Genomic DNA, 14,801 nt, shown 5'->3' with positions numbered 1-14,801 from the left:
TTGATGAGGTAGTGCAGCAACATGCGTGCTATCACATTCATTTCAGATTGGGGACCATTCTATTTGTGGACAAGTCGGCGGACCGGGTGTCGATGATGCCTCTACAGTTCCTGAACCCAATCAGCAACGCGAAGAGGTACAGTTGGGGTAGTGGAGCATTAGCTTGGCTGTACAGGTACTTATGCAAGGCATCGGAGACGAAGGTGATGCAGATGGGAGGAGCATTGATGTTGGTGCAAATCTGGGCGTATTCGAGGTTCCCAGTGATATGCCCTGTTGTGAGGCCGCCGCAATCGCCAGTGGAGGCAGGTCCCCTTGCATGTCGGTATGTTATTTCATTAGTTTGGTACAATTGTCATGCCATTTGTCATTCACCATGCATGTGTGTATAGTTGGTCAAAATCCCTGCATGTATGCCACTTTTAATACATTCACTAAGTACACTGTTGTCGAGAAGTAACCCTTGTTTCAAACTGAAAGTTTAATTGACATTAATTCAATGGATTATTTAACAAGATAGCATGCCAATATACACTGTGTTGAGTGCAGAAGAAAATTAGGAATACAAAATACTTTGTTTTAATAGATAATGCTAAGCCAGTAGAGTTAGATTCATCTATTAGTGCAATGGGAATCATAGTCACACACGTGATTCAGTACTTAATATGTACTCGGCCAGAATTTATAAAAGTTGCACAAAATATTTGTAAATAGTATATAATTTGATCATATTTAAGTTTAATATTGAAGATGTTTGTTTTTGAATTTTGGCTAACTCATTAAAAAGTCTCTGCAATAATTTCATTTGGTAGAGTATGTAAACTGGTCATTCTTTTTCAACAAGGAAAAAACGGGTTGTTTGTTAACCAATCTATATACTTTGATATGAATTTATATCTAAATTTGTATTATCATGAAACAATGAATTTGTTTGTGTTTATTATATTTTCCAAAGGCTCAACTAGTGCTCAGAAATTCACAGTCTAGACTTTGTGTTGAATTATTTTTTTTATTAGTAACAAGTGGGGATGAAACCAATGAAATCACCTTTGGAGAAAACATCTAAACTACAATGCTCTTACTGCCCTTTGTGTGCGTTTGACTCACATGTAGTGCAGTAGACCATGGTACACGAGACCAAATAGCTCCAGTATTAGTTTCATGTTTATGACAACATCATAACTCACTTTTTCCCCCTATCATATGGGAATTAATATATTTTCAGTTATGAAGGCATAAAATTGGCCAAACTAGAAATGTGATGTTTGCAACACTTCATCAATTGTAATAAGTATTTTCCACCGAATAAAAAATAAAACAAAATAAAAATAAGTAGTACGTGTGTCGGTTGTGTGTGTGTGTGTGTGTGGGGTCCGATTTGATGTCGGAAAAGAATAGCTGGCCACTAGTCGAAGCAATATGGTCAAACAAAACTGCCTGGTTACAATTGGCATATTATACTGTACAAAGTGTAATCGTCAATCAATTAAAAGTTGCTATTTATGGAATATGCTTATCAACTTACTACAACATCTTTTCAGGTTTAGGTCCACAATATAAAATTTGACAACAACAAAAATCTTTAACTGAAGAATTTATTTTCTAATAGGGAAAAGTCAGTATGGAAATTATCTTTGTAAATCTATTTCTTCGGCTCGAAGAAAATTAGTTTTGTAGCCTTCATTTACTCGACCAACTAGTAAGAGACTTGAAGTCTAAGTCTATAACGACGTTCAGCTACAAACTTATTTAAAGTCTAAGTCCACAGTTTCATTTATATAAATTAACATTGTTACATGTTTTAAAATTTTAATTGTTGAATTTTATGTTTTTTATGCTTTTAACATATATTAAATTTATGTCAATTAGATATTATATACTATATGATTCATAAACTTATTTTTTATGCATAATTGTAGACTATATGATTCATAAAAATTTACAATTTAAACAATTAAGAGCTATGCATTTTTTAAATTCTATAAATTTTGCAAGCATGTAATATATAAAAAGAAAATGTAATCCAAATGTGGATTTGTTAAAATTCACATCCAATAAAACTATATTCGGTGAAGTTGTAGCCAAACAAAGTTTGTAGCCAAACTTATATATTAAATTTACTCTATCATTCATCAACTTATTTCTTATGCATAATTTTAGACTATATGATTCATAAAAATTTGCAATTTAAACAATTAATTGATGACAAATTACTTATATTTTTGAAATTCTAGAAATTTTGCAAGTATGTAATATATAAAAAGAAAATGTAATCCAAGCGTGGATTTGTTAAAATTCACATCCAATAAAAAAAATACTAGGTGAAGTTGTAGCCCAAAAAAGTTTGTAGCCAAACTTTGTCCAACGTTATTTCTAATTTATCTATGATCCTAAATCACTCAATAAATTTGAACTGTAAATTTTTTAGCTATGCACCTATAGGAACATTCTTATAGATTAAGGCAACCGTGTACCATGAATGTTTGGTTGTCAAGACTGAAGAGCCTTAATGAATGTATGAATTCCTCTTCTTACTTATTATGAATACAAATCCTTTATATTATATTTTGTGTTTCACTTTATGTTCCATTAATCACAACTTGTCAAGTATGTATTTTTGTTTTCTATTTTAAACTTTAGCTATTTTATAAGGAAAGTTAAACAAATAAATGACAAGTTGTGATTAGTGAAATATAAAGTGGAATACAAAAAATGGTATAAAGGATTTTTATTCACTTATTATAACCTGTAACAATTAAATTATTGAAAAAACAAAAGACTTTCTTTTTAGAACTAAAAATGACTTTAATTACGGTGGAAATTTGATTATTTTCATAGTTGGTTTTCTTGTTTTCCAAACTTTTGGAAACGTTTTTTTATTTAACTTTTTGTATAAAATAATTTTTTATTTTTGGAATCAATTCAATAGTTACAAATTGTGGGATTTGCATTTTACATATATCCGTTGGTAATATCAACAAATGTTAGTTAAACTACCATTTTTTGAAAACATTTCAAGGATACAGAGGCAGGGGATTTCTTTTTCTTTTTTTTTTTGTTGAGGGGAGGGGGGTAGGTACTTGGTGTTGGTGGGTTGGTTGGAAATAAGGGTTGCTTTGTCTAAACTCTAAAGAACTCATGATTTAAAGTTTTAAACACGGCAGACAATTGGAGGTGCTACAATCGTATTCTAGGCTCGGCCTACTCTATATCTGGTCATGAAGCTTTAACTAATCCAACCACCCTTTTTAGGTAGTAGTTCTCTTTTGTAAGGAAACACTTTATTTTGCAGCTCTGGCCATGAATGTGAACCCAAGAATTTTAGAACCTTGTGAATAAATGTCAGAATTTAGAGTATGCTACACATGTCTAATACAGTAAGAACAAACTTCCGGCCACTGCAAAGAAATGGAAGACGAGGGCTTCTCTTAGGATTTGATCCTCGAACCTGCCAGAGTAGGACATCTCTTAGTAACTGATACTTGAACATGTCATTTTATATTTTTGGCTTACAATAGTCAAGTGAAGAAAATTCGAACCCAGATTCTCTTCTAGGGGAGAAGCGAACACTGCCATTAAAAACTACAAGACTGTGGCAACATGCCAAGTATAAATACTTCCTGGCACCAAATGGTCCAACTTCAAAAACAGCTAAAGATGTTGCTTTGCTTTAGGTTAAAATAAATTGTAAACCAATATTCTCCTTCCCAATTTGAAGACGCTACTTTCTTCTATACAAGGCGAGTATTATGCAGAACTTATGATTCGATTGAATTCATTTCAGGTCGAGTTTAGCATTTTACATTTGTGTTAGTATCTAAGGTATCATAATAGATGCATTAAAGAAAATAGAAGAAAAAGGACAAAATAAGAACTAATGGGAGGCACTCATCCCAATTCCTTCCTCAAAATACAACTACTTGGCAACTTGTTCCAGATCTGGAACTTTATTCCATGTTTCCTCAACTGCACTAAATTGCAGTGGTGGCAATGACAAATGGCCAACAGTTGAGCTTCCGCTCTGAATTTCCTTCAAAACCCGTAGTGCTGATATAGTGCTCTTCATATATAAGCTCTCCATATACTCAATCTCTGCAAGTTCCTTTGGCACTCTGAGCAGACCGTTGTTATTGGTAGCGTCAGAAGTTGAAGGATCATCATCCCCATCAGCTATCACTGTTGAAGCTGGTGGTTCACACTTAGGGAAAATTCCGTCCAGCATTGCCTCACACTCCACAAGCTTGTAGAGCATGTCAGTGGTGAAGAAGGGCTGTTGCAAGACCTTTTGAATGAAGGGCAAGCGAATGAGGGCACCAGTTCTTTTGTCATACTTCTTGACTATTTTGACCAAACCTGTTAAGAACAAATTAAGGTGTCATTAAGACAGTCTAGCCTTTAAGACATTATTATATTCTAAGAAACCAATTACTTTAAGGGATCGACCCCCTACCGAAAATATGAAAGCTAGTTAATGGCTTTATTTTTGGTATGCATTTATTGTCGCGGTAGCATTGTTGTTTGATATTAACTAATGAGCATTGTCTGAAATTGTATGTTTACTAGATGGAAGGGGCCGAAGAGCACGAAAGAGCATGCCACACGTGTGCTACCTGTGTATCGAGCGTCACTGTCGAGTATACGGGCACACCAGGTATTTTACCACTTCATGTCAGAAGGATATAATTCTCCATATTTTTGTTTTTCACTTGGTAGGGTTTTAACAACTACTGCATGTGTATAGTTAATAATGTAACTTTCGTCGATTAGACCATAGATATACAAGGAATTAGTTACGAACACAAACACAAGGGTGGGTGGGCAGTCAATATAGAGTAGCTTCATTAATAATTTTACACCGATGTTTGTCGTTTTGATTCCACACATATTTAGCTTTGTACCCTTAAAATTTTTCCCTTAGTTGTAGCTATTGCTTGTGATTATTATTTTTTGGTTGCTAGAAAGAATATTAAGAACTATAGAATGCAGAACTGTAGGTAATGTTTTCACATGTATTTTCCAAACCTGATATTTTTGAGCTTGATGCTCTTGAAATAATTGCATAAGTCTGCATATAATTTGACAGGCAAAATTGAAACACCATTAGAATTAAAGGTGAACTGAATAACCACATTGAATATTATTGTTATCAAAATATTTATGAGTCCAATACTTACAGCAGGTCTAAGATCTTTAAAATATTTCCTTATAAAATGGACATCGTTGTCTCTATATAATAAACAACATTATTTTTATATATTTTTGGGGTAAGCACATCGCATACAAATCCTACCCCAACAATGTATGTTTACTGGGCATTCCCCTTCTCCCTTTTCTTAATTTTCTCCTCCTCTTTTTGAACCCCAAATCACACAATGTGCCAATTACTGATTTATAATGACAATTAGATTTTGGCCAAACTAAGATTGGTAGCAACAATAAGCATCACAAAAGCTTTCAGTTCCATGCAAGGTCTTAAGATTCTGACTGAAAGAGAGGGAAATAGGTCAAGAATGTCTTAGGATTTTTAGTGAAGTGGTTCTTCAATGGTCTTCTACATATTTGCTCACATTGAGGATTGACAGAAATAAGTACGTATTTGATTTTTTTTCTTGTTGACCATTTATGCAGGTTGTCTGGGAGCCGTACAAGGATGTCCTAGACTCATTGCCCCCATATTGCACTGCCGGCCGATGTATATGGAGGGCCATTGTGCCGTTGATTTATTTTTGGATAGTAGAGGGTCATCATCCGGAACGTGTCTTTCGTCAGTTCGGCATGAAGCAAGCGCCACCGACTATTGTGGATACATCGGTTGCTCTCCACAAAATCTCCCTCCAAGGTAAATTAGATAGGGATTTCCAGCAAGAGCATGCTATCCACATTGACCGATGGGCCCATAGAGAGGAACATCTGGCCGACGCACCGACATTGGATAGGGACACGACATACCTTGCTGCTTACATGGAGTCATACCGAAGGACGACCAGACGGTTCATTACGCGTGAGTCGGCATATTAGGAAATCCTTGTAAGGCAACAAACCCTGAACATGCTTCTTTGATGGATTGACAATATATGTGTGTTGCTGCATGCATTATGAAAATTAAAGTGTGACCACAAGCCATTGAATCAATATTTTGACATTCATTTTAGAGAACATTTCATTTCTTGCCACTAGATATGCATTTGTCACAAGCAATATGTACTGCTGTGCCATTTCAATGTTCATATATATATGAATAAGCTCAACATGCATAATTTGTTTTCAAATCGGTCATGCACAACACAAAAGGAACCATAAAAGTTTTAACGGGACTCCTTTATTTCACAGGTTCAGTCCAACGTGGAATTACTGTCACAATGCGAACCAGACTCCCAAATGTACAACCACCTGAAGAGTACACTGGAACTTGTTAGAGAGTTGAGTCGAGTGGCATTAGAGAACGCGCGTGCCTCGGCGACTACGGTGAGCACACCGGCCACAGGCCGTGGTGGGGGAGGTCGTGGTTCTGGACGGCATGGACGCAGTCGAGGTCCTAGAGGTGGTCATGAGGATGAGGAGGACTTCGGTAACTTCCAACTCTAATACCTCCAATTCTTACTGACTTGCACTTCTACTACTTTGAGTTGTAATTTATTTAGAGGACGTATTATAGTAGCGAAGTATATATTGTTTGGTAAGTAGTTTTTACGGTTAATATGCACTTCCTTATGGAATTTGGTATAATTACTTACAATGTTCTCCCAAACGTTAAATATTAAAACTAAGCACTGTAAATATCAACCAGGAGCTACGGCTTTTTAAGTTCTTCCTACCAAAATATATATGTATTGAAATGTAAGACATGCAAAACCGTTTCATTCAATCCTTATAAACTACAATGACAATACTGTTATCCACTTTTAGCATATACCCATCAATGCTAATATATTAACACATTGATGACAAAACAGCAAGTCTATGCAGTTTTTCCATCGAGTATAAAGCACAATAATCTGTTTGCTAATGTAATTCCTTTTAAAAATATTCCTACACCACCGTGGAAATAAACTTAGGAGTATATGAGGAAAATTCAAAGTTGTGATCGCATTCTGCAGTTCATACAATTTGGATTGCTTACGCAATTGGCATTACGTAGGGTTTACACTTTACAATAGTTATTGGATTCTACCAACTTACTTACGAATTAACCTGTCCTTTATACTGTCTAGATTCTAGGGTAATTATACATGTTGAATCTTGTGTTGAAAACAATGTTTTAGTGTTATTGTATCAGCGTTATAGCTATTGTATGTTTTCAGCTCTGTTGTAGCTTTGTTTTTGCACTTAGTTGTCTTGCATTTTCAGTTGACTGAATGCAAACTGTTCCAATTAAAAAAAAAAAACAAAATTAGTGTTTTTGGGATTTGTTTGAGTAATGCATTAACTGATAGTGCCGGTAATCTTTCTCCACTCAGTCAGAAAATTTTCTCCATCCTAAACATTTTTATACATATTTTATCACTCACTTTCAAGAATTTTCTTTAATTGTATTGTTAAAGTTGAAATAATTATTCAATACAAAAAACAATTACAGCAAATAGTAGACATTTTTGTGCGTGTAGGAACTGGTAAATGAGAGGTTTCATTCCCCAAAGTAAATCCCCTGTAAAGGGTCAAAAGCCATTGATTCATATCTAGGCTGCAGATAGTAAGACATTTTTTGACTTAATCTCTTGTTGTCATCTTAATAAATACAGCTGTTTTTGTACAGATGATGAGGCGTTCGAGGGCGACTGGGACATGTACATGGATGGCGTCGGGTCATCGCGATGCATGTCTGATGCTGCTGCCCAGCCATCCCACCCTGCTGGCCATGACTATAGTGCAGATCACGCATCCTATGCTCAAGCCGGCCCTCAGTCCCCACCACCCACTCGGCTGTCTCCCCCATTGTTCAGTGGCTCTGCCCACGATGGTGGCTGTATATTTGTACCCACACCTGGCCGACCGACCCTACCTGTAGTTCAGGCTGAGCCCACCCAGGACCCTTCACTTCCTAACCCCGACGAACCGGCTGCACAGATCGAACAGATACAGAGTGAGAATATTGAGCCGGTACATGGGTTCCGAAGATCACTCCGTACTGACATACACCCCCCTAGTTGTGGGACCGGTGACGGTAATTATTTGCACAACTAGGAAGGCATCTTTCTTAATTGCTATCTATGAATTAGACTGTTCAGATTAACAATCCTGTGATCAGTTTGCATTAGATTTTCTTCTTTAGCCAGTGCACCTCCATATTCTATGAAAACTATTTATCATTTACCTTAATAGAATGTCACTTGACTTGCATATGATGTTGTTTGCTTTAAGTGATGATCATACTCAGATCAAACATTTTCTTATAACTGAATTAAGAAGAGGGTTCGTCAACTATTACTCACTTCACTTGGTAGATATTTCATAGGCTTCATCATCAAACACATAATCCAAGAGTATTAAGTATATCCTCTATTGTATTGAACTACTATTGCCATTGTTGCAATGCAGTTAATAGATTGCTATTCACCATTATTATTTGTGGTTGTAGTAATGAATTAGTAGTAGTCATGTGACATTGGAGGTGTACCCAATTCATCACCCAATTTATTAGTGCTATGAAGGGTGATCAATCATTGCTATATATTTTTTCTCCTTAGTTCTTCTTTTTTCATTTCACAAAATCCTCACAGAATTTGACCAAGGATGTAGCCTATTGAGTGTTGACCCAACTTATTGTTGCCTTAGGGAATGTGCAATCCCTCTCTTTAAACTCTACTTTCGCTGTTACGGAATGTGTGCATTCAAGTAATGTGCTCTGCTTTGCATTTCAGGTAAGACTAGACCGGCGAAGGCAGCTGTGAGGAAACGAAAACAGCGTTGAGCTGTTGATGCTGTGGAGCATATGGGGGTAAAACCTTGCCCAATATCTGGACTTCTTATTTTTTTTTTAGTTTTTGATGTTCATTTTCCGATAATTACAATTCAAAACCATAAAAAAAATAGAAAAATCAAAAACAATATTAGACAGTTGGGATTTTTCTGACAACTCAAGGAAGTGGTTGCTTTGAAGCAACTGAATTTCTCTCTCCTCTCTCTAGATATAGATAAGTCCACCATGGCATAGAAATTGAACGCACTTACACAACATATAAATTTCCTTCCTTGCTTTAAGCTTTGTTTGATTTGCAACAGTGTTGGAAAAAAGGTGCCCTGCATATGAAAATATTATTATTAAAATCTGCCCTGCACATCAACCTAGATCTATGAAATTTGATATGATGACACGACACAAGTGTTATGTTCCAGCTTGGACATAGCATGTTAGAGACAGGAACTTGTTAAATTTTAGACCATACATATGTCGCAGGACCAGCATACTTGGTAGGAGGATAAGGCATTTCTTTTTGTTGATTGGTAAGTGAAAAATAGAAAAGGCATTTGTTCTACATTAGTTAAAAAAACCCTTCTACTCTTGGTACAAAGAAAAAGGCATTGCTGGGTCAAATTTTGATGGGCTTCTCTGTGGTTTTATATTCACGAGGGGAACCTCATTTTAATGACTTTAGGGGACGAGCATGTTGAGTGACGACGATATGCATGCAGGTAAACCATTTTGTGTACAGAACTTCTTCCTGAGTCAGAGCATTAATAACTTCCTTGTTTTAGGATTCAATAATGACCAGGGTTTTAATATAAACAAGAGAAACATAAACTGAATCCGCTTACTATCTGCCTGAATAGTAAACCCTCATATTGGTAGAACCAAAGCCCACATGGATGAACACCCATAAAGTAAATAAAACTTATTAATAAAATACCATGATTGGCCAGCAGCTATGGCCCCATACCTAATAGACTGACTGGACAGAGAATTCCTCCATACCCAATGAAATAGTCTAGGAATCTTCTGATTGTGGATTTTTGGTTGGACAAGATCACATTGGGATATATGGCTTCAGTTAGGTGTGTGTAGATGTTACGAATTTTTCCGTTATGGATATTTTCTATAACTTATATTTTCCTTTAGTTTTTTTATTTTATTATTATTTTGTTTTTTCTTTTTCATTTACTGATTCATATTTCGTGGCATATTTTGTAGGCTTCAGTAGATCCTAATATTGATAAACTTTGAAAACCACCATTTTCGTTGATGTCGTTTTTTGCATGGTAGTTGGACAATGTCTTCTTGTTCATGTAACAGTCAGTGGACACACCTTTGACAATATTTTGTGGACATAGAAGAGTTTGACAGATTTTTTGAGAGCATAGCACTGCAAAATTGGACAGATTTTTTGGACAGCTGATTTCTTCTTATTCAATATTTTGAAACATATTTTGTAACTAATGAAGCTACTTAAGCATCTTAGGTCCTATATGTGCATGTTTGAGTAAGCTTCGTGTTAGGTTCCAATCTTAATTGCAAAGGGTGGATATTTTCATGTCAAATGGAAAATGCATTTCTATATATAACTCGTATCTATGTATCTGCATATTTGAACAAAGGCAGCTTTAGACAAATGCAATATAGTGATGATGGATGGAATTTTGAATTCAAGAAGTTTAATTTTAGCAATATATTTGTTGATGTCCATTCCTTTTATGTGGCTCTCTTTTCTAAGAAAAATACTTTAGTGCAAATTTAGCTATAGCAGAGACGTCATGATGAATGCAATATAGTGTTCTAGAATGGTTATACTGATGAATGCAATATAATTTTGTGGATGGAAATTTAAATTTCGGAGTTTTTAATTTAGTGTCTTTGTTCTTCACTGCATTATATATATATATATATATGTGTGTGTGTGAGGCACGTAATGCAATTTGGATAGTAGGAATTTTTATACTCGGCTACATGGCGTGACAGTGTCGAATACTATATTGCATGGTTCTTTTAATAGCCACATAGTGGGTTGCATAAAAACACCTACAACCTAGGTTGCTTAAAAACTTATATATTGATATATATATATATATATATAATCCTTATTTCATATTATGCTTTCATATTGACCAAGTAACTATGCAGGTGAATTTCTCTTGTTCTTTTACGAAACACCCAACTAAATTGCATCTTAAACAAATAAAATTAGTAGTAAGATATTGTATGAGTCTATTTAAGATTGCTGAAATACTAGAAACAGTTTTTTCTTTGCAACTTGCCACCAACACGTGTATAATTGGTGTGAATAAAATTTTTGAAATTGTTTAATTTGAATAATTATGCAAGGAGATACTAAAGAAGCAGTGCCGGCTCAAGGCATAGGCAAGTTGGGCCTAGGCCTAAGGCCCCACCAAAAAATAAATTTTTCTTTGAAAAAAAAACCCCACTTTTCATAGTTAAAGGCCCATTTTTATAAAATATATATATATTTTGTAAAGGTTGTACAATTTTTTTTTATTAGTGATGTTAAAGATACTACAAATTTACTATTACTTACAAATTGCCATATTATTAATCACAAAAAAATGATATAAACATTCATTAGTTAAATTGATGAAGTTCATTAATGAGAGACAATATGACATTATATTTTGAACATTTTATAGTGCTTTTAATTGGCGCATTTTTCTTTTTCATTTTTATTAAGACTCTCAAAGTACGAGACTAATAGAACCTTAACTCAATTGAAACCCTAAAATATTTCAAAAAATGTTGCAAAGGTGTTAAATCATCAATTATATATTAATCTCTCCTAATAGTTTGAGACTTTGATTTTTGTAAAATAATATCCTACAAAGTCATACACCAAGTAATATCTATCTCTCTCTCTTAAAATCAAAATATAAAATTAAAAATTAGATTACAATTTTATTTAACTATGCATCGTCTTATATCCAAAATAAAGTATCTTTTTCAATCGCAATATATTTTTATTTCTTTTTATTAATATTTATAGGTTCAACTATGATATTCAATTCTTTATATGAAATTAACATTAATCTAGTTGGTATTATTTATGTATTTAATGTATTAAATTAACCTTAATTTGATTAGTATTAACTAATTTTGTTTAATTAATATTTACATATTAAAGGCCCCGCATAAATTTTTCGCCTTAGGCCCCAAATTATGTTGGGCCGCCCTTGTAAAGAAGTCGAACAATAGAATATAATGTGTAAAGTCAAGTTCTGAAGAACTCGGAGTTAGAGATAGCGAGTAGTTTATACAACTTGCCACCACTGTACAGGGATCAGTCGAGGTGGCTTCGATCCATCGCTTAACATGCATGAGTCTAGCTGAACCTCCCTGTACAACTCGACTGATGCTTGATTGATATGCGATCGGTCAGACATAATAAACTCGGTTTCTTAGTTAGTGAGTGGTTTTACTCAGTTATACAATAATCGAGTATTACGCATTTCCATTGCCAATAGAAGTGTGCAGTACTCAGTTTTATAAGATACGAGTTAAAAGTGTAAATCGCTATTACAGTAGTCGAGTATAACACATTTGGATCAGTCGGATTGGCATCGATCCATCGCGGAACGCATGAGTCTAGCTGAACCTCCCTGTACAACTCGACTGATGCTTGATTGATATGTGATCGGTCAGAAATCACTAACTCAGTTTTTGAGATAGCGAGCAGTCTTACTCGGTTTTACTACAATCGAGTATTACGCTTTTCCATTGCGCATACTCCTATGTGGTACTCGGTTTTATAGGATACGAGTTACAATTAGAAATCGCTATTACAGTAGTCGAGTATTACACACTTCGATCAGTCAGGCTGCGACCCATCACGGACATGCATGAGTCCAACTGAACCTCCCTGTACAGATCGATTGATAATTGATCGGTCAAAATAACTTGGTTATCCTACTTCCGAGTATTTTGTACAACTGGGCCCAGCCCAATCTGGGCTCGCCCCATCGCTGAGCATGCATACTTTCAAACAACTCGGTTTTGGACATACCGAGTAATGCCTGTACTCGAAACTTGAATATTCGAGTACTGTGCGTTTGCATCCAGCACTGCACTCGAAATTCCAGGAAGCGAGTAATTGGAACTCGATATTTCTGTAAGCGAGTATACCATCAATCAGCTGTACTTCTATTGTTCTTCCTCTCAGAGTTATGAACCTCTCACCTCTCTCCATTCTGAACCTGTGTGTCTCTTTGTTTTCGTCCTCAGCCTTTACTTTGTGACTCTTCCTCTCCTCCTCAAAACCCCAACCTTCATCTACATCTGTAAACTATAAAATCAAAAATCCCTCACTGAACATGTCTCTCAACCTTCGACTCCATCTTCCCCTCAAATCCCTAGCCGAGCCTCGTAATTTAGCTTCCCCTAAAAACCGTGGCTGCCCTCTGTTCTTTGTATTCAGCGTTCAACCACCGAATCCACTACCAAGGTATATTTTTATATATATTTTTTGTTTTGTTTACTTACTAATGAACTTTTTTCAACAAATTGTAGATTTTGTTTACTGTGTTAATCATTATCATGTCAATTGTTTAGTGCTAATAGAAGACTTGTTTGTTTATTTTTTATTTTGATTTTAGAAAATCCCTTAATTATCTCGCCCTATGATTGCTTTGCAAGTTTCTTTGTAGCTGTCATCTTAAAACAAAATAATTGTAGATCCGTTCGTTTATGTTGTTAATCGCTATGATGTTGATTGTTTTTTTTTTTTTGGTAGCCTTTTTTCTTTTTTTCTTTTTGTTTTTGAGATAAAAGATCAAAGTTTTATTACATCACGTTTTATTAGATGGAATTTTTGTCACTTTTTCCTGAAAGGGGAATTTGTGTCACTTGTATAAATTGAAATAAATTATCATATCACCCACATGGTTACTAATTTTATAATCAAACATCAACTACAATTCTATTACAAATAATTTGAAGAAAAAATAAATTTTATAATTTATTTTAAAATATTTTGATATTCTATCATATGTTGCATTTAATATAATAAAAGTTAATCTTATATATTATGTTGTGTCACTGTCAAGTAATTAACATATGCGTTACACGTTGTAAACTAATGTACTTTTGCCATGTTACTTTTTAATTATTAAGATGATTAGTGTAATATATATGTGGAACGTCTATTAACGTTTTCATTTTCAACTGGCACGCTAATGAAAATGATAATATATAACTTTGTAGCTATTACTAATATAATTTGTTGATTGACTCATAAGTTGTATAAAATTGTGTAGCGTATGAACATAACACTGTGATCTATATAAAAACATAAATAGAATTCATCAAGTCATCATAATTGAATACATACAGTATTATAAAACATTATGTGGGTACTTTAGGATAACTACTGAAACTTCATATAATTAGTTCTTTAGTAGCATTATGTTAATTAAAGTCGTAATTTAACTAACAAACTAGTTAGAACTTTGGTAATGGAGTCTGATTTATAGTAGAGTTAAAAATTGAAATGTACTTTATGGTGATGAGCTACTCTTTTGGGATATGATGTCTTATTAGTTGTATAAAATAAATGGGTAATAAAATGAGAGCATGGTTCCATTTTTTCAGTGATTAACTACAGATAATTCTTTAGGTTTTGGACACTTGGTGCACTCTCTGCCCTCGTTTTTTCCAATCTTTAGTGTGGAAAATTAACACTGTGCATAAAAACTCCACTGTGCAAAAAACAGATACTGTGCAGAGATCCATTTGTTTTGTGTTTTTCACTATACTAGTGATTTTTAGTACTAATAGGAGATCTTGATATAAAAAATAAAAGTAGAACTGTTTATTTCTTGCTGATTTTAAAATAATCTGTCATACCTTCTCAAGTTTTTTCAGTTTT

The 14,801-nt window shown here is 34.4% G+C and overlaps 1 protein-coding gene across 1 annotated transcript; it reads right to left on the bottom strand.

The window, feature by feature from the left end:
* Window positions 1–3,916: 3,916 nt before the first annotated feature.
* Window positions 3,917–5,971, bottom strand: LOC112016900 (SPX domain-containing protein 1). The gene is made up of 2 exons (XM_024049359.1): window positions 5,950–5,971; window positions 3,917–4,353 (listed from the first exon to the last, which is right to left on the bottom strand). The coding sequence occupies exons 1-2, from the start codon at window positions 5,969–5,971 to the stop codon at window positions 3,917–3,919; spliced, it is 459 nt and encodes a 152-aa protein (XP_023905127.1).
* Window positions 5,972–14,801: the final 8,830 nt, after the last annotated feature.

This window comes from Quercus suber, unplaced genomic scaffold (genome assembly GCF_002906115.3).
Source record: "Quercus suber isolate HL8 unplaced genomic scaffold, Cork oak 2.0 scaffold_46, whole genome shotgun sequence".
In the NCBI taxonomy this organism is placed as follows: Eukaryota; Viridiplantae; Streptophyta; class Magnoliopsida; order Fagales; family Fagaceae; genus Quercus; species Quercus suber.
This window is presented reverse-complemented; position numbering and strand designations above follow the sequence as displayed.

Excerpts from the sequence above, each read along its gene's own strand:
- LOC112016900 (XM_024049359.1), bottom strand. The coding sequence starts at position 5,971 with ATGACTCCATGTAAGCAGCAAG. Across the intron at positions 4,354-5,949 it reads GACTCCATGTAAGCAGCAAG|GTTTGGTCAAAATAGTCAAG; the intron begins GTATGTCGTGTC and ends TGTTCTTAACAG.